The following is a 20,128-nucleotide window of genomic DNA, read 5'->3' as shown; positions in this document are numbered from 1 at the left end:
TTTCAACAAGCCTTAGTAATACGCCTCATTACTTTCTATTGTATCTTTAACTGGCAGGTGATGCTGCAGACTCCTCTACTATTTTCTCCAGAACTCGTAAAGGCTTGAGGACCTGATGATAGCAATACAATACAGTTTTGACAGACAATCATTATGTGAAATTGATCATTTTCTTTGCATGCCGTAGTTGCCTATTATGAATAGATTAACTTTTTGGGCTGTTTTCTCAGACACAGATTAATCCTAATCCTGGACTAAAAAGCGAGATCAATGATGATTCTCCATTAAAATGCTTTTTTGTCCTGGATTAGGCTTAATCTGTGTCCTGGAAACCACCCCTTTATTTCCAGAATTTACACTTTGTGAACAGTGACAGACACTTTACAGTCTCTATAGCGCCATTATATTCTTATACCATAACTTTGTTAAATAATCAAATCTGATTGGCTGAAGGGCATTCTATACAGTAGGTATTCATTATCCACATGGTTGCAAGAGATACGTTTTGAAGTAGTTCCAGCAGAAAATGTTGAACATTTTGCAAAGCAATTGGCAGTTAATAGCTCAAACAATGGCTTATTTTGTTGGAAAGCATCTGCCAAATAAATAGCCTTGAAGTTGAATGTAATTGATCTCTGGCTCACTGTTCCTATAGCTTTCACTTGTACAGTTATTTTCCAATAACAACTGCATCTGTACACAAGCTGAACTGCCCTTCCTGACAACTGATGATATTTTTCCCAGCTTGGTTGGACTGTACTCTCATTAATGACTCTACCAGACATGTGACCTTGAGACAGGCCCGACAACAACAACCTGTCCACATTCTCTCAAGTCAAATAAAACAGTAAGACGAGGGAGAAGCAAAACGCCATGATAACATAGTAGTCTGACTTTCAGAATTACTTTATTTTGCTGAAGTGTTTGACACAGCCATGCCAGGACCAATGTCAACCCATATAATTCTAAAGTAATTATTCAAGCACTGTTCAATCAACCACCTGTGAGGAAGGCAGATCCATCCAGTGGAGCTGCATCAGCTTCACCTTTCAGTTTCAATGCAATCAGCATAACATCATTTATTAATGTGACATGGATTTTTGTGGGCCAACTCAAGCCATCTCGAATCTATGAATAACATCTACCACATTGCCTGTGGGTCTATTGGCTGGAATATTGGTTGACAGGATACTTTGCAATGCCCTCTGTTACCTCGGGCCTCTCTTCCTACAACTATAGATGGTGACACAGAAGACTGTGTCAAGCTGTTACAGTGAGAGGACGAGAGGTGGGAAGGAAATGGATCAAATGAGACAGAGAACCAACCAGTGTGCTGATAAGATTGAAGACCACCAACAATTGAAGACCACCAACGTGTATGGTGTTGTGTACTGTGCTGTACAAAAATAAAATGAAGGTGTCATTATTTCAAACCAGTGAGCATTTAATAATCATAACTGTTTACATGTAGCATACAATGTTTGTGCTTCCTGATACAGCAAACCTTTGGATTGCCATCCATCTTTGTAAACCACAGAGCGTAGTCAGAGGCTGAACATAATGAGCCAACATTTCACAATCAGGATGAATGGAGCAATGGTTATCTTTGGAAAATACATTATAAATGTCTCTTTGTGAAACATCATTTGTTCTAATTTCACTGCAAGATAACCTGACAATTGACACACAGACAAACAGATTACAATTGCCTCATGTTGACAAAATCATGTACCCTTCTGTCATTGGTGATTCTGTTCCTGATTAACCAATGGTTTAATTTTGCCAGTGTACTAACTCTCTCGCATAACACACAAGAATAGGACATAGGACGGAGTATAAATAGCATTATGTCTGGGAAAGCAATGGCATAATCAAGGTCATGGGAAAATGAATGGTAATACAACTGATAAGAGCTGTGATTACATTGATACATGCTTAAACTAAGAATAAAGTAAGCATAGGAACATGTGCTGAAGAAAGAAATATACCAGATGAGGACTTTGTTTGAGGGCTAGAACTAAATGATGGATCATGCCAAATCAGTTGGAAAATGTCTGTCTCACATGTCAGGAAACAATGTAAACTGTATGTAAATGAAAGCTTCCCCAGAAGATGAATGAGATTGTAAAACCAAACCATTAATACCTTGATACAACAGGACAAGCAGCCTTAGGAAACCTCTGTATGAGCTTGTGCAGAGCTGAGCTCTCATTATCAAGCTATAACAACATACAATGTCTAAACAGTTTGATAAAATCTTTCTGAAATTAAAAGTATTTATTTACATTTGTGCTCCAACATACAGTATGACTAATACATGCAGTATTGATATTGCACTTATGAATTCAGATTGTGTATAGGCCATATTGTTAATCATTATCATTATAAACATTGCATTGACTGACCATGACCACTGACTGACCATTCAAATAAAACATTAATAAATCTCTCTCCAGTTACATTGATCAGTAAAATGGAAATTACAGAACATATCTGTCATGAGAGATTGAGGATGTGACATATATAGAATGAACCTTTAGCTCTGTGGGAACTTGATGAGATCTCAAGGGATATAGTCTGAACTCTGGATGTGAAATAGAAATGGCAACTTCTGTCTTGAATCCAATGGAGGCAGCTGGGAACATTGGTATTCATAACACAGTAAACATGGATGTGAATATCATTTGCCATACAAAGTTGCCAGGTTGATTACAGTCCACAATAACTGTACCACCATATTTGCTGTAAGCAACAGGTTCTTTCTTTGGAAATTATCTAGCTAAATGTCAGTCTTTCTTTAAATTACATTTGTAACAAAAACAAGAGTTAAATCCACAGATGTTCACTCCAACAGACTTCCATCATGTGATCATACAAAGCATGTCATTCTGTGAACATTTCTGTGGAAATTCTGCAGTAAATGGGTAGAATCTAAAAAAAAATCCCTGTCTAAAATAGAGCCATTGGGCGCATTCGAGCGGATCACTTTTGTCAAGACGTTGAGCATCGTTGGTCGCCACCTTTCAAAGTGTGTTGCATTATGGACAAAAAAAATTGTCCGACATCCGACTACTCGTTGACTACATGAACTTTACAAAAATCATGTGATCAAAGGTCATGCAGATTCTGATGAAGTCACCTTCAAGTCGCTACCATGCAGCCATCACCTGCATTATGGGATGCACTACTTGTCAACCAATTATTAGTATTTTTTTAGGGATGGGCATTCCAAGTCTTTTCGATGAGCTGGATCTTTTGGATACGTTCACCTAAAAGAGTAGTTCATTTGGCTCCTAAACGGGTCTTCGTTCAGTAGTGCATAGAAATGGATGAAAAAACATGAAAAATGAGTCGCTCTCCTCACTACCTATTGTTCCTGCAGTGAGGGATTAACATCTTCACAGAATGTTTTCTAATTTATCCACAGATAATCGTTGTCTGGAGTTCAAAAAGCAGTAGTAGCAGTATGCAAATCATGGAGTCAAAAAGATCCAATCAAAAGGAGCAGTTGGGTTTTTGTTTGACGCATGCGAACGTGGCTAAAAACGTGACTGAAACAGGAACCAACTTTGCCCCTATTCTGAAGCTACAAGGTATACAAATCATCTCTAACCAATAAATTGTACACACATTATGTTTTCAGTTTGTGAGTGTGTGGTATGGGGTGATAGAAAAGTTTAATTCGACATTTATAAAGAAGCACTTTTATCAACAATGTTGATTTGAGGTTTGCTGTTGGAAAATCACTAGTGTCCTACTTTCGGCAGTCACAGCTGCAGCTCCGACTTCACTGACAATTTTTGTCTAGGCTTAATGCTCGAACACACCCATTGACATGAACACAGGGTTGATAGAGAGGAAGGACATTTGTTTGAGGAAAGAGCGTCCTCTTCTGGTAAGTCAACTAATGGGCATACATTACATTTATTCCGCATCTGCCACATACAATAAGTAAATTTCCTGTAGGCTATCCGTGCTTTTATATCTCAGTGAGACAGTCACATATTGTGTCGCTTAATTTACATTTCAGACAAGCCTACTCACATTACATAATACCCTGTATAGTGCGCAGGTGACAGTCTCCCCTCCTCATATTCTTTCACAACATTAGCACGAATCACTGTGAAATCCAGCACAATCGGTACGATATGCATTATTTCTGTAAAACAAACATTTAAGATAGTCATGCTTTACTGACATTAGTGCGCGCAGAAATAATATTGTAGACGGAAATGACCTCACAAGAAATGGGCCCATGAATACCTGAAAGGAACAGTAAACACGGCTGGCAAGCTAGGTATTTTGTTTGTTTTTCACCCTAGTTATTTAACCACATTGTTCAAATTGTAATATTGCTTTAGTTTCAACTAATCGAAAGTGAAAACAACTTAACTATTTTTCAACCGACATGCAATTGCAGAAGCCGTGCAGAGCTGTGTTCATGTTAGCTAGCTAGCTTGCTGCTACTTTGAAAACGTCTGTTTTTCGAGAGTTCTGCTACACAGCGTGCTTGTGTAATAATGACTCATGAACTAGCTAGGTAGTATACAGTATATAGCTAGACCATATTTGGGTAGCTATACCATTTGTCACGTGATGTCTGTGTATGTTCGTGTCGTGATGGGTATCGGAGAGGAATATAGGAATTCAATATAGCTAGTCATATAAGAAGTACATTCTAACTGTTATTCACTATCTAGATAACTAGCTATTAACTTGGTGGTCTGTCACACTACTACTACCAGTGTAATTCGTGTTTTACATTCGTCTTGCTAGATCTTCAGATAGGCCTAATATATGATTATAAATGGAAGCAGTATCTAGTATGATGTTGTGTGCATGGGGTGTTAGCTAGCTAGTTATGAAACTGTAGCTACATGATCGTTTATTTTTCCCTTTCATGTTTCATCTCTCCCAACCACATCAGCATGTGAAACATCATGGGAAGAGTGAGTATTAGCTAGTACTAGTGTGCCTAATGTGAGACAAGGAATAATCAGCAATGGCCGATGATGGGGAGCTGAACCAAATGGGGAGCCCCACCAGCTCATCTGGTCAATGTGGCCGCCAGACATATCGAAGTTGTGCCCATTCCCGCAGCCTGTTGGATGGGCTGTTTGGCCTGAGGCAGGGTGGCATCCTGTTTGACGTAGTGCTCATGGTGGAGGGCAAGCCCATCCAAGCCCATCGTATCCTCCTGGCTGCCGCATGTGACTACTTCAGGTAGGCCAGTTTGCCTGACACTATTTTCCATCTGCAAGACTTTAGTCAGTTCTCCCCTCGTCTCACTTTGGGGAGAGGCTATTTCTCCCCTAACCCTGCTTGTGTTTTATCCAGAGGGATGTTTGCTGGAGGTCTCAGAGAGACGCAGCTGACAGAGATTCCAGTGCATGGGGTGACCTACACTGCCATGACCAAACTTCTGGACTTCATCTACACATCGGAGCTTGAGCTAGACCTGGACAACGTGCAGGAGGTCCTGGTTGCTGCCACTCTTGTACAGGTATGTTCTTTTTTTTGTGTCCTTTGGATCAAAGTCATATGTCTTGGGCTGTATCCCCCGGTGACCTTTGGATTTAATATTTTGTAGATTGAGGAGGTTATTGGCTTTTGCTGTGACTTCCTCTTTTCCTGGCTGGATGACAGCAACATCTTGGAAGTTGACAAGCTGGCTGATGTGTATGGGCTGCAGCAGCTGGGGGCCAAGGTGCACTCCTACATCCTGAGGAACATTCAGACATTCTCTCGCACAGACGTGTACCGCCAGCTTCCCCCAGAGAAGGTCCTCAGTGTGCTGAGCAGTGACGAGCTGGAGGTCAGCTCAGAGAACGAGGTGTACGAGGCAGCTTTGCACTACCACTACAGCCCAGAGCAGGTGGAGACAGACCAGGTGTCCCTCCAGGTAAGGCCAGCCGGTTAGTCAGCCACTCGCTTTGAGACATTTGAGGCTGTTTGCCTATAGTACTGCCGAAAATCAGAAGCAGTAAAAGAATGCATGCCCTCCGCTGGCCATTTTGTATTACATGAAAATCCAATAACTTTGAAAGCTGTGTCACGTTTGACCACCAGGCTTGTATTGATGGATGAACAAACTCAGATGGGCCTTTGTGTAGGGATGTGTGGAACAGACTGTTCTGCACCATTACTCATTCTCCCCCTCCCCCAGGACAATCTGAGGATGCTCGAGGCAGTGCGTTTCTGCCTCATGGACAAACAGGTGTTGCAGAGACTGTTTGGACGGTTGAATCAGTGTACACTGAAGGACCTGGTGGCAGCTGCACTGCGTTACCATGAGCAGGAGCTTTGGCAGCCCATCCTGCAGGGCCCCCTCACCCAGCCCCGTTCCAACTTCAACTGCATCCTTGGCTTCGGAGGTATGTTCTCCTCTGGCTCACTGACTGAGAGCGAAGAATTGTTCCAGGTCTATCACCCTAGCTGGGGTGAGTGGAGGACACTCACGGCTGCACAGGCCCCCCGCATGTCCAACCAAGGTATCGCTGTGCTGAACAACTTTGTCTATTTGATTGGGGGAGACAAGAACACCAGCGGCTTTCGTGCAGAGACTCGCTGCTGGAGGTGAGACCCAATAGCATAGGCAGATCCACTCTAACAGTGTATCTATCTGATCATTAGGCCTGCTGTCATGATCTACTGTGTGATTCTCTTAACTATCTACCATACAGAGCAGAATGCAATGTCTAACAATGAAAGAAGCCACTGTATAGGAGTTAAACTGTATTCTGCCCTACCGAGCAAAAATGCAGTAACTGCTCATAGCGTGGAGAATAATGCTTTTATTTACCTTGGTTTCACAGTAACTTTATGCAGTTACTGCTAAAATGACCCCCATTTTCTCCAAAACACAATAGAATAGAGGCAGGATACTTGTCCACATGATTAAGCATGTATTTAAACTAGCAAAAATGACAACCTCATTTTCAACCAAATGAGCAGTTACTGCCTTTTTGCTTGGTAGGGCAGTATTCGGGCAGCAGGTAGCCTAGTGGTTAGAGCGTTGGGCCAGTAACCGAAGGTTGCTAGATTGAATCCCCGAGCTGACAAGGTAAAAATCTGTCGTTCTGCCCCTGAACAAGGCAGTTAACCCAAGGCCGTCATTGTAAATAAGAATTTGTTCTTAACTGACTTGTCTAGTTAAATACAAAAAAGATACACTGCTCAAAAAAATAAAGGGAACACTAAAATAACACATCCTAGATCTGAATGAATGAAATAATCTCATTAAATACTTTTATCTTTACATAGTTGAATGTGCTGACAAAAGATCACACAAAAATAATCAATGGAAATCCAATTTATCAACCCATGGAGGTCTGGATTTTGAGTCACACTCAAAATTAAAGTGGAAAACCACACTACAGGCTGATCCAACTTTGATGTAATGTCCTTAAAACAAGTCAAAATGAGGCTCAGTAGTGTGTGTGGCCTCCACGTGCCTGTATGACCTCCCTACAACGCCTGGACATGCTCCTGATGAGGTGGCGGATGGTCTCCTGAGGGATCTCCTCCCAGATATGGACTAAAGCATCCGCCAACTCCTGGACAGTCTGTGGTGCAACGTGGCGTTGGTGGATGGAGCGAGACATGATGTCCCAGTTGTGCTCAATTGGATTCAGGTCTGGGGAACGGGCGGTCCAGTCCATAGCATCAATGCCTTCCTCTTGCAGGAACTGCTGACACACTCCAGCCACATGAGGTCTGGCATTGTCTTGCATTAGGAGGAACCCAGGGCCAACCGCACCAGCATATGGTCTCACAAGGGGTCTCAGGATCTCATCTCGGTACCTAATGGTAGTCAGGCTACCTCTGGCGAGCACATGGAGGGCTGTGCGGCCCCTCAAAGAAATGCCACCCCACACCATGACTGACCCACCGCCAAACCGGTCATGCTGGAGGATGTTGCAGGCAGCAGAACGTTCTCCACGGCGTCTCCAGACTGTCACGTCTGTCACATGTGCTCAGTGTGAACCTGCTTTCATCTGTGAAGAGCACAGGGCGCCAGTGGCGAATTTGCCAATCTTGGTGTTCTCTGGCAAATGTCAAACGTCCTGCACGGTGTTGGGCTGTAAGCACAACCCCCACCTGTGGACATCGGGCCCTCATACCACACTCATGGAGTCTGTTTCTGACCGTTTGAGCAGACACATGCACATTTGTGGCCTGCTGGAGGTCATTTTGCAGGGCTCCGGCAGTGCTTCTCCTGCTCCTCCTTGCACAAAGGCGGAGGTAGCGGTCCTGCTGCTGGGTTGTTGCCCTCCTATGGCCTCCTCCACGTCTCCTGATGTACTGGCCTGTCTCCTGGTAGCGCCTCCATGCTCTGGACACTACGTTGACAGACACTGCAAACCTTCTTGCCACAGCTCGCATTGATGTGCCATCCTGGATGAGCTGCACTACCTGAGCCACTTGTGTGGGTTGTAGACTCCGTCTCATGCTAACACTAGAGTGAAAGCACCGCCAGCATTCAAAAGTGACCAAAACATCAGCCAGGAAGCATAGGAACTGAGAAGTGGTCTGTGGTCACCACCTGCAGAACCACTCCTTTATTGGGGGTGTCTTGCTAATTGCCTATAATTTCCACCTGTTGTCTATTCCATTTGCACAACAGCATGTGAAATTGATTGTCAATCAGTGTTGCTTCCTAAGTGGACAGTTTGATTTCACAGAAGTGTGATTGACTTGGAGTTACATTGTGTTGTTTAAGTGTTCCCTTTATTTTTTTGAGCAGTATATATGCATTTCTATCATAAAAGAGTAGGCTACATGTATAAAAACAGACGGGTGTCAGCTCAAAATGTCATCTGACTGATAAGTTGTTTTGTTTTGAGTTCCCATGTAATTGAATTTGAACTCTAATTTGCTCAAAAAAGTCTGTTTACTGCTGACTTAATTTGTTCTTGGAACAGTCTGAAGTCTTATTTTTCTTTGGATGTAAATCACTGCAGTTGAAACCTTTGCAATAATTTTACATGACAAATATCACAAATGCACGTTCAAAATATTACTAATTGCCAATTAATTAGCGTTCCTCTTTTTGCCATTAATTAGCATGTCCTCTTTGACATTTGACCTTAATTAATGAAAAGACGTGATATTTGATCTCAAGCACTCAGTCTCCTCTCAGATATGACCCTCGCCACAACACCTGGTGCTCCATCAAGCCCCTGCAGCAGCAGCATGCAGACCACTGTGTGTGTGTGCTGGACGGACACATCTATGCAATTGGGGGGCGCGACTACAGCAATGAACTGGAGTGTGTAGAACGCTACGACCCACACACCAACACCTGGGAATATGTGGCAGCCCTCAGGAGAGAGGTACGATCACATCATAAAGAGCATAACCTCTCTAAGTATGCACTCACATTGTCCACAAGAGGGTGCTAGATATTCACTATCTATTTGTCAGTGTATCAAAGTATGGAGGGAGAAGGGGATTTATGAGGAACCTTCCCTTGAGATAAACAACAAGTAGGACCAATTCACCATTTGTGAGAATAATCAAATAAATATGGATTTCCTCATTGAATAAGCTATTCTTGATATTCCGTGGCTCTTTGTCCATATTTTTTTATGTTGTGCCGAACCTATGCCTGAATACTAGTCTAGTCTTCCCTCTAGGTGTATGCACACGCCGGAGCAGTCTTGGATGGCAAGATGTACGTCACTTGTGGGCGGCGGGGAATGGCGTACCTGAGAGAGACATACTGTTATGACCCCCAACACAACCAGTGGGCAGCGTGTGCAGAGGGGCCGGTGGAGCGGGCATGGCATGGCATGGCTGCTGTCAATGGACGAGTCTATGTCATTGGTGGCAGCAATGATGAGCGCGGGTACCGCCGAGATGTTCTCCAGGTACCTTACCTCCACTTACCAATGGTATTCAAAGTGACTGAGCAACAGTTTGTAATGCAACAAAGGCTTGTGGTGTGAGATGTAATATACTAAGTTACTGGTCTCTTATCCAGGTGGCATGCTACAGCCCAGCAGATAACTCTTGGTCTGTGATGACTCCTCTACCAGCTGGTCATGGGGAGCCCGGTGTGGCAGTACTCGGCAGCCTTATCTACATACTAGGTGGGCGCTCTCATGACAAGAGCAACCGTATGAAATACGTGCATATGTATAACACAGAGGCAGACCTCTGGGAGAGTGGGACAGCATTCGAGGACCGTATCTCCGGTCTGGCAGCCTGCGTGGTGCTCCTCTCCCGTGCTGTGATTGATCAAGCCAAGAACTGGGAGCAGCGCACCAAGGCATCCTGGGAGGAGGTGGATTTGGACAACTCTGAGGACTGACTGACTGATGTGGTCCTGACTGTGGAGGAGGAGACTAGAGCGGTGTTCAGAGGTGGCATTGAACTGAATCTGAGGGGAATCTGTTATTTGCTGAATCTTTTATTTTGCATGCAAGGCTGAATGAATCCTTGTGATATTTCCCTAGCTTGTTTGATACAGTGGTGATGGAGGGTAGTCTCTCCCTGCATGTTGACCACGCTGAGTGCCTCTGAACCAAAGTGTTAACCAAAACCTTTTGCCTCTTTCTCTTGTGTTGTTGCTCCAACATCTGTACTTCTGTAGGCCTTCTCCCGTCTTTGCAGCTTGCCCTCACTTTGACTTGAAGACGTTACTGCGTGTGTGCGCCAGATTAAGGTGACTTTACCACTTTGGTCTATCACTGCTGTTCCCCCTTTACTTTATACAACGAGGAGAAGAAAGAAATAGCCAATTTTTGGAACACTTCCTCCACAAAATCATGCAAATGTTTCACAGCTCTCCAACTTAACATTACACCCGGTTCAAATGAGGCACAGAGGGATATTCATTGACTATGCAATAATTTGATGAGGAGGAGTACTCGAAAGGGATCACGGTTAACAAAATCTATAATCTCATGTTATTTAGTTTGACATTTTAGACCAAATAATAAGCTTTGCTATTACAGTATCATTAGATGTATAATATTTAATTTGTTTAATGTTGCACTTGTGAAGGAAACAGGCCATTCATTTGCCAGCTTGGAAACCCAAACTGTTTTAGATCTGTTGAGCCTGATTCATGGTTTATGTTCCAATATTGGCCCCTATAACCACTGGTTATTACTATGATATCATGAGAATGGCATTTCCTCATCAAGCACTTAATATGAATAATGATTCATTTGTCTTATTTCCACACTGTGCCTTGTTTTCTCTGTTACACTTAAGACAGGGTTTCTTGTTTAGTTAGAAATGGGCCTTTAATAATGTGCCTCTTCTATCAGTTTATCAAATTGTTGTTGATGAAAGAAGTCACTAATTGTTGACAGTGGAGTTGAATAAAGATGTAGTAAACATGTGATTATACTACAGTTGGTACACATGAAATCATCCAGAATATTTTACCCTGCATCTCAGTAATAAAAATAAGATCATATTCTAAACCCCAAGACAACCGTTTGCCTATATATGTGACTTTTTACAGAGCAGCAAATAATTGTAGAGAGTGAATAATTAGTAATCATTTATTTATTTGCAATTCCCTTTATGTCCAAAGGAATTCCTCTATATACTGAGATTGACATGGTATTGACCAGGCCTGAGTGGTTGTCTGTCCTCTCAAGGTGGTTGTTGTTGCCTGTATCCTTTATCCCTCCCAGTCTCAGCTAGTTCCTCTCCATTTGGTCCTATAGCCCATTGACTTTATGAAGCTTGACTGCTGCTTTCTTCTCCAAGGCTGTTTCATCTGCATCTGCAAACCCCCATCATCCCCCAGTCAGTGCCCCCCTCTTTATTTCACACTGTCATGCCAGTCCCTGGTGTGTCGTTTTGGTCTGCTGATGTGCCCTCTTGTTTTGGACATCCAGCTCAGCTCGCACAAACTGCTACGTTTTCATGGTGTACATAAACGGCAATCTATTCATTCTGACACCACTGACCACCTGGGGAATAATGAAGACATATGTCACGTATTTGGCATTGTCAGAGAGAGCTGAGGCCTTTACACACTTTAGAGTTAAGGTCGATTTAGAGCTCTTTGCTTGTCCATTATCAGAGCTATTAAAATGCTGAAATTGCCCGGGTGATGCTGTCTTGAACAGTTTATGCAGAGTGGAATGTTGGACGTGAGTGTCTTGGGGGTTGTTACATAAGATAAGTGTTTGTGCTCTGAGCCCTGTCCTACTGCTGGTGATGAAAGAGGAAGGTTGAGACAGACCTGGGGAGGCAGCTCTGCACTTGAAAAGGGTCCAGCTGACCATTTGACATCTGTCAGGGGAGGAAGTGGGTCGGGCCTAAGTCCAACCCCCAGAACATCACACTCCTCCATCCAGTTAGGTCATGTTGAGGAGCATGCATGGATGTAAACTATCAGCACTAACATCAGCCTGTCTTCTGATTATCTCAGTCAACTATACAGCTCAGGGCATGTGTTCTGTATGACGGTTCATTGATATCGGTTTGGCTGTAGAAATGGGCACTGTATTTAGATTATAGTCCAATAAGACAAATGCCCTATCAGTTCTTTAACATCACAGATGTTGCTTGCTATTCTAATATTATTTGTAAAATGAGAACACGGGGAGTAATTCTTTGTGGAGATTTGGGTCACAGTTATGCAACACTAGGTCACTTCGTTTTCCACTGCACTCCCTATGAACTCTGGTTATTGAACCTAAAATTGTGTATTTTGACTTCCAAGTTAATTTTCATCATGTTAAATCAATTTAGTATATTGAAGAGGTGTTCTTAAATCAGTATTTGTTTTTAATTCCAGTAGCGGTGCATACCCGTACTTATGTCTGTGGTACTTCTGATAGCCCTGTCCTGAAAGAAAAAAAAACACCGGATATTGGGGGAGTTAAACTTTTTTTTAAATCTTCTTCCTGTATTGTCCTCAGTCAGCCATAGCCCAAACCATTTCCCACCCTCAAGTACCAACAGTCTGCTGACTCAGCGTCTCCTCCTAGAATAAAGGATGGGGAATGGAATATGCTCCTGGTATATCTCTACCAGAGAATAGATCAAATAATGTTGCAATTTTCTCCAAAGTGCTCTCAATTGGATTGAATCTGGTTTTGATAGCTGGGGCCCCAGCGATCTATGACTGTCCAGGATATTTTAATTTCATTACAGTGATCTTCTCTGCCACCACATTTCCCCCACATCAAATCATCAGTAATGACTGGGATGACTCTACTGTGACATGACTCACTGAGATGGGAGATCAATTCTAAAGTTAAATTCTTTATACAGAACGCCCTCTATTCTTCTCCCGACACCAACACTGTCAGATAGGGTAAACAACGTGTGCATCATGTATCAGCTGGGTAGAGTGAGTGTTCATCAGGAGAGGAGGGCGGGAGAAAGGGAGCCAAAGATTTGCCCCACTAATGTCACAAAGAGCCTACTAATGAATTGAGCTGAGTAAAAGCCCTTGGCAGCATTGTCCCCTGGAGGACGACTCCCACCCTCCCTCCCCGGCTTTACGGCAGTCATTAGCAGCTGACATCCGTGAAAAAGGGCCATCAGGCTGCTCTGTGCTTACTGCTGTGAAAGGAAGCCAACTGCCCCCCATTTTCATGCTCTTTAACGCTCGTTCAGAGGGAGAAAGATGACCGTGGCATCTTTTATTACGCAAGTGGGTAAACCTCAGCAGGTGAAGTCACTCCCCTGGCCAGAGACACAATAGTGCAGGGTCTTTAATGCATGCTGAGCCAAAGGAAACCGGAGTGTGGTCCTCGTTAGGTCAACAAAGGGAAAATACAAACACCAGTGTAGGAAGTGTTGCTATGTGATTTTCAAAAGTGCAAAGACACAGATGAACAAGGTTATGGAGTGTGGATAACAGTGTACCATCCTTAATTCTATATCCTATCAACCTGGACTTGCATTAGGTCATACATTTTGACCTCAAAATCTGACAGCAATAATCAAATCCGAGAGGACTGAACTCATAGAAAACAGCCAGTGGAAAGTCCTGATATCCCAAGAAGGGAGATTGATCATGGCCCAGATTCAGTTCAGTTCAAGGCGCGTTATAGCGCTATGACATTCCTTTTTAAAGGTAATTTATGCTTGAGCCGACCTGCGCACAGTTTACCATTAATGTGATCTCCACAAACGTTAAGGAAAATGTCTTTAAAAGTAGCGTTGACTGCTGTATTGTCATGCACTATAATGCACCAGGCCCCCCAAAAATGTATGCTTCATTAGCTTTAAAGAAAACAGTGAAAAACAGTTATAACTTGTTGATTTTTTTAATTCCATACAGATGACATTAACATATCAGTAAAGCAATTTATTACACACAAAATGTTTTTATTTTTTACAAAAATATTTACCAGGGAGAAACGAAATCCAAACACGAAATAAATAGACAATTCAGCAATAAACACACATTTCACTGGGAGGAACGCATACATTTTTCAGGCCTAAAGCCAGTTGTGATATCAGACCAGTCCACACCACTACTCTGGCAGCCATTCTGAAGTATATTGTCTCTGTTCCACTCCATTATTCTCTCTGCTGGTTGGCGTTTCTCCTGACCCAGGTCCTTCTCTTTCAGCCCCAGCATACGGTAGCATGGCCGTGAGCTCTGGATCAGCAGTCAACAGGGTGTGGTGCTGGACTTGGGACAGAGGAAACACAGGTATGACGGCATAGTAGCATTTATGAGGTCTCGCTGAGTCACTTGTGAGACTTCAGTCCTTCTCTTTTGGGAGAAACTGTGAGGAAATTGTTTCACCAGCACGAGTAGGAGAAGAGTGGGTACTGGCTCCACTCAGCCACATTGCCATGGTGATATCCGTGGTGCACAGCCGGGGTACTGTAGTCAGAGGGCAGGTGGTGAGGCGGAGGGTACTGGACGGGGTTGGGGCCGCTCCACTGGCCCAGGGTCTGCTCGGCACTGTAAGGGGTGTAAATGTGGTGGCTGAGGACCCCTGGCTTGCCTGCCTGGGTCATGTTGAGCACCCCTGTGTAGTCCTGGTGATGTCCTGCAGGGGGCTGGGGGCCACAGGGAGATGGTCCGATCTCATGGGTAGAGGGCTTGGAGGCCTCATGCTCTGGGACTGTGGCTACATCAGAGACTCTGGACTCAAAGCTGGCCCGTCCAGAACCCCCGTTGCTGCTGCCTACGCTGGAGGAGGGAGATGGAGACTTCCCATATTCATGGAACCTGACGAAAGAAGAGAAGGCAGGGTGGTGGTCAGTGTTATCTGCTTTGATGACAATGTGGCAGTGAGATATACAGCAGAATGAACATGACAGATAGCATGCTGTGGTGCCTACCTGTAAGGCTGGTATGAAGCTGGGGCTGGTACTAGCTGCTCTGCATTGTACATTTCTCTGGCATCAGGTCCAGGGGGTGAATCTGTCCGGACGTGGTGGCCATGCTCCCTCTCAGGCCCCCAGGGGGAGTAGCGTTCCTCTTTCACCACTTCCTCCTCTTTGGTTTTAGGGAGTTCTGCCTGCTCTCCTTCGTATCCCTCAAATGATGACCTGCGGATGTCTGAAAAACATACATGACATCAGACCCACTAAGCTCAGGGAATAACAATTTCTACATGAAGGGATGAGTAATTTGGTCACCAAGTGGTGAAATCCAATACCAGGAGGACTGTCCTCATCTGACTCTCTGCTTAGACAATCAATTTTCTTTGCTTTCTTCTCTGGGCAGGCTGGGTTTCTGTTAGCACGCCTGCAGTGGGAAAGATAATAGGGCCGGTCATTAGTGAACTTATATTCAAGACAAGCATATAATAGAAAAATAGTTATAATAACTATTCTACCTTTTTGTATTCGTTCCTTCGTCTCTAAAGCCTTTCGCAAATGGGTTGTGGTCGATTTTCAGCTTGGTTATCTAGGGGAGAAAGAGTTGCTTTAAACACCTAGTGCCTTGTTACCAGATGCTTGCTTGGGGAAATAAAGGGTAGTGCCCTGCTCTGCCAGTGACTGCAGTGAGACTGACCTTAGTGTTCTGGTAAGCAGTGACGGAGGTGAAGGAGGTCTCAGGGAAGGTAAAGGTCTGGAATACACTCCAGCGTACACTGTACATGTCGTCTGCCTGGACAATGTGGAAGCGCGGGTGGTAGCGATGCATGGAGTGCAAAATTATCTGAAAGAGAGAGATGCACAGTTAGTTTAGTTACTGGAACAATGACAACACTTAATATCCTCAAAGTTAAATCATTTGCCAATGCTCTATACAAGAAGTCTATATCTATTATTACAGAGCTTGACAATGCCTTCTTACATGGCCATGTTGGTCTAGGGTGTTGTTGGTAAGCTTGAGCTTGAGGAAGGACACGGTCTGTTTTATCCAGTGGCTCCCAGGGGCTGGAGAGTCTGGATGCAGGTACGTCCGGCAAGGGGGCTGTGGCTCCGCTTTCCCAGCCACTTCCCATTTCTCTTTATTCCACTGGAAGGAGACCAAGAATTGAGTAAAAACATTAACAAAATGTATCTGTCGTACAAGGAGGGTGAGGTGATTTTCAGAGGATCCCTGCCTAACTTTAAGGAGGCTAAAAGAGAGAGTGATAGTTTGGCTTGCACCACCGACAGAGAGAAGGGGGCAAACAGCAGGGGATAGAACAACAGGAAGAGATAATGCCCTGTGATGTCCAATGTCAGAGGGGTGATGAGCAGAGGGTGGAGTGGAGCTGGATCTCGTCTGGAGATGCTGGCCATTAGAGAAAAGCTATCGCTAATGTCAAGATTGTTTTTTTACAAGCCAGGGTTGTGTCATTTCTAAATGTAAAATTCTCCCTGATTTCAATGATTTTGCTCATGAAAGACAATGGATATGTATTAAAGTGCAAACATGCTAAAGGTTCTTACCTTATACCTGAAACCATCCACAGGAACCATGTCAACCAGCAAGATGTACTTGGAACAAGGCATCAGCCCAGAAAGGTTGATTTTGCAGTGTGGAAACATTCTCCTGTAAAATACAAGGATAATCATTATCATGACAGTCCACAAAAAAATGCTACTTCTTGAAGCATTTTCGATCAAGTACATTGTTATTGATCATGGCAGATAGAATTGGAAGTTGTGGTTATCTTACCTGCCCGGTTTAGTGATAATCATCTCTGTTCCAATTTCATGGAAAGACTTCCAGAGTTCTGGGTCCTCCAGAGTCATCCTGATGTTGCCTTGGTGATAGGCGTCGGGACCACCGGGAATAGAGGACGAGGGTGGAGCAATAAAGTTGGACTTCATGTCTAAGATGTAGATGTGGAAACCATCATTAAGAGACAGTCATAAACCAAAACTGATGGATGACTAGCTGATCAAGATGAGAACTGAATAGGCCGGGATAAAGAGGAACATTTCATATACACAGAGTAGACTAAGAATACAACCCAAACTTTTGATATAGGCAATAAGAGCTTATGACTTGAATGTGTGATGTCCATTGGGAGTCCAAGGGAGGTTTGATGACAAAAAAAGAGCTTGAGGACCAACACTCACCTCTGATGGACTGCATTCTTTAGACGAGTTGATGCAACAGGAAGAGGTGCGGCAAAAATATAATGTATCAGTAAACTGGTTCAGTGATATCCAAAGTAGTTCACAGTCCCTCCTTGGTGCTGCACATCTGTCTTGGGCTTTCAGTATATTCCACTGGTGCCGGAAGCATAAATTGAGGGGTGGTACGTCCAATAGTGTTCTAACAGCAATCACTTCGGGCACTCTAGAACTGTTCAACTGGAGGACAAGGTGTCCCTGACTTTTAAGGAGATCCCAGGGGTGGGAGTGGCCAGAAGAGAGAGCCATTCCCAGGCTTTGAAGTAGCACAATGATGAGTCAATGTCCCACTGTGATTGGAGGGTTGTGGAAATCAAAGGAACTTAACAGGGCCTTGATACCGTCCCCACAGGAAGGGGGACGGAGGAAATGCATCTTTATTAACTGCTAAGAGACTTTTAAACAAATATGGACGGGCTTCCCCGCTGGAGAACGGGGCCTGCAGCGGCACCAAAATCTGTGTAAATATCATTCACACAGACGTAATCACACACAGAAAGTCCATTTAGTGTCCTCATGCAATGTGGTAAAATAGCCATTATAATTCATTTCACACAGTTAATACAAGTTCAGGGAAGTGAGATCAACCCTCACAAAATATAACATTTGAGTCAGGGTTGCAAAGCAACTGATAATTTACCAAAATTAGCAATATTAATAACAATTCCTTCAGTAATTTTGGTATTTAACAGAAAATCTATGGCAATCTAACGTAACTTTGCTAGTTTATAATTGAATAACTTAAAAAATAAATGTATTCATATAGTATATCTGTATCCATATTGTCCATCAGTTTCGAGTAGATAGACCATATGGTTCAAGATAAAATAGCCTAATAATTAAAAAAAGCATATAATCAACAATTATTATTTTGTGCATTATTGAAATTGTATGTGCATGATTGTTTATTTAACTAGGCACATCAGTTAAGAAATATTTACAATGACGGTCTTATATGCAATTAACTCTGCAACTCTTTCCAACTGCCACGATCTTGGAAATGAGCGGACCAAGGCGCAGCGTGATTATAGTTCCACATATTTATTTAAGTGAAACTGACAAAACAACATAACAGACCTTACAAAGACTGTGATGGCGTAGTGGCCAAACACACTAACAAACAATCAATATCCCACAAAACACAGGTGGGGAAATAGCTACCTAAATATGATCCCCAATCAGTGGCAACGATAAACGGCTGCCTCTAATTAGGAACCATATTAGCACCAACATAGAAATAGATATACTAGATCACCCCCTAGTCACGCCCTGACCTACTACACCATAGAGAACCAAGGGCTCTCTATTGTCAGGGCATGACACCAACTATTAACTTTTTTCACAACCGCCACCAGTTTGACGCCAAAACATTGACAACAAATTGGCATTGTAAAACAAATAAAAGAGTGAAAAAGAATATAAAAGATATTTCATGCTGAAACCTTCATATTAAACACCAATAGTATTCACTAAGTTGGGATCTTGTTGTTGTTTTTATAAAATCATCTTATTTCATTATTTCATATATTTTACATGTGATAAGGCCAGACAGAGGGCCAGAGATAATTAGACACCTGTGAAAATTAGAAGTACCCAAAAGGGCCACTAGATGTCTTGTGACATGTATTTTTTAATTTAACCTTTATTTAACTAGGCAAGTCAGTTAAGAACAAATTCTTATTTTACAATAACTGCCTACCCCGTCCAAACCCTCCCCTAACCCGGACGATGCTGAGCCAATTGTACACCGCCCTATGGGACTCCTGATCATGGCCAGTTGTGATACAGCCCGGGATCGAACCAGGGTCTGTAGTGATGCCTCTAGCACTGAGATGCTGTGCCTTAGACCGCAGCGCCACTCAGGAGCCCCCCAAAACATAAAAAGGACATAAAAATCCTTGAAAGATACCAAAATTCTGGTAGTTTACTGGTAAACTTTGAAAGTTTCCAGTAGTGTGTGTGTGTGTGTGTGTATATATATATATATATATATATATCTCCTCCCTTTGCAACCCGTGTCACATTCCTTATTTCATGTTTTTGCCAAACGCCAGCCCAGACACTTTGTTTACTATAATGCTGAGGGATGGGGCTGGAGAAAAGTAACCATTCTCAAATTCATAGATGGAGCTATGGAGTGACAGTTTTGAGCATATTTGAAGCTATATATTGCTTGACGTTTACAAACAATGGAGTAACCTTGTATTTTGGGTTTTGATGGGGTAAAACAGTTATATTCTTCCAAAATAAATGGGTATATATCGTTGATTGAAATTACCATTGAACAGCAGTAACTATTGCTGATTGTACCTTTAATTCCATGTTTTATGATGATCAAAATAGTTTGTTGAATGAACTTGTTCACTTTGAACTTGTGTGCTTCCGACAATAACACGTAAGAAATGCTATCCCATCTTGATTCACTCTTCCAACACAGTTATAACACTACTGTAAAATACACACAACATGTGTCATACGTATATCATATGCACTATTGGTTGAAACAATGACTTAATCTTGCCCAAACAGGGTCTCTGCCATGTCTCATTCTCCATCTGAGAAAGTGAGGAGTGTGTGAGGGACCAATAAACCTATAATGGTG

The 20,128-nt window shown here is 43.0% G+C and overlaps 2 protein-coding genes across 5 annotated transcripts; one reads left to right on the top strand and one right to left on the bottom strand.

Moving 5' to 3' along the window:
- The first annotated feature begins 3,573 nt into the window (after positions 1-3,573).
- Positions 3,574-11,449, top strand: klhl22 (kelch-like family member 22). 4 transcript variants are annotated; one of them, XM_045703100.1, is made up of 8 exons: positions 3,574-3,593; positions 4,928-5,223; positions 5,338-5,503; positions 5,591-5,902; positions 6,167-6,576; positions 9,143-9,335; positions 9,639-9,872; positions 9,986-11,449. In XM_045703100.1, exons 2-8 carry the CDS (start codon positions 5,003-5,005, stop codon positions 10,313-10,315), a joined length of 1,866 nt encoding a protein of 621 aa, XP_045559056.1. In that variant the 5' UTR covers positions 3,574-3,593; positions 4,928-5,002; the 3' UTR covers positions 10,316-11,449. The 4 variants fall into 4 exon arrangements, with proteins under 4 accessions (XP_045559056.1, XP_014015660.2, XP_014015659.2 ...); XM_014160185.2 differs by lacking the exon at positions 3,574-3,593 and adding an exon at positions 3,671-3,895; XM_014160184.2 differs by lacking the exon at positions 3,574-3,593 and adding an exon at positions 4,031-4,297.
- A 2,585-nt stretch (positions 11,450-14,034) lies between these two features.
- Positions 14,035-17,687, bottom strand: tbx16 (T-box transcription factor 16). The gene is made up of 9 exons (XM_014160187.2): positions 17,470-17,687; positions 17,063-17,219; positions 16,834-16,936; positions 16,250-16,414; positions 15,965-16,111; positions 15,786-15,856; positions 15,606-15,694; positions 15,286-15,505; positions 14,035-15,172 (listed from the first exon to the last, which is right to left on the bottom strand). The coding sequence occupies exons 1-9, from the start codon at positions 17,483-17,485 to the stop codon at positions 14,737-14,739; spliced, it is 1,404 nt and encodes a 467-aa protein (XP_014015662.1). The 5' UTR covers positions 17,486-17,687; the 3' UTR covers positions 14,035-14,736.
- Between the last annotated feature and the right edge of the window lie 2,441 nt (positions 17,688-20,128).

Source organism: Salmo salar, chromosome ssa20, assembly GCF_905237065.1.
Source record: "Salmo salar chromosome ssa20, Ssal_v3.1, whole genome shotgun sequence".
Lineage (NCBI taxonomy): Eukaryota > Metazoa > Chordata > Actinopteri > Salmoniformes > Salmonidae > Salmo > Salmo salar.
Note: the sequence above shows the minus strand (reverse complement) of the source record. Positions and strands in the feature narration are given on the sequence as shown.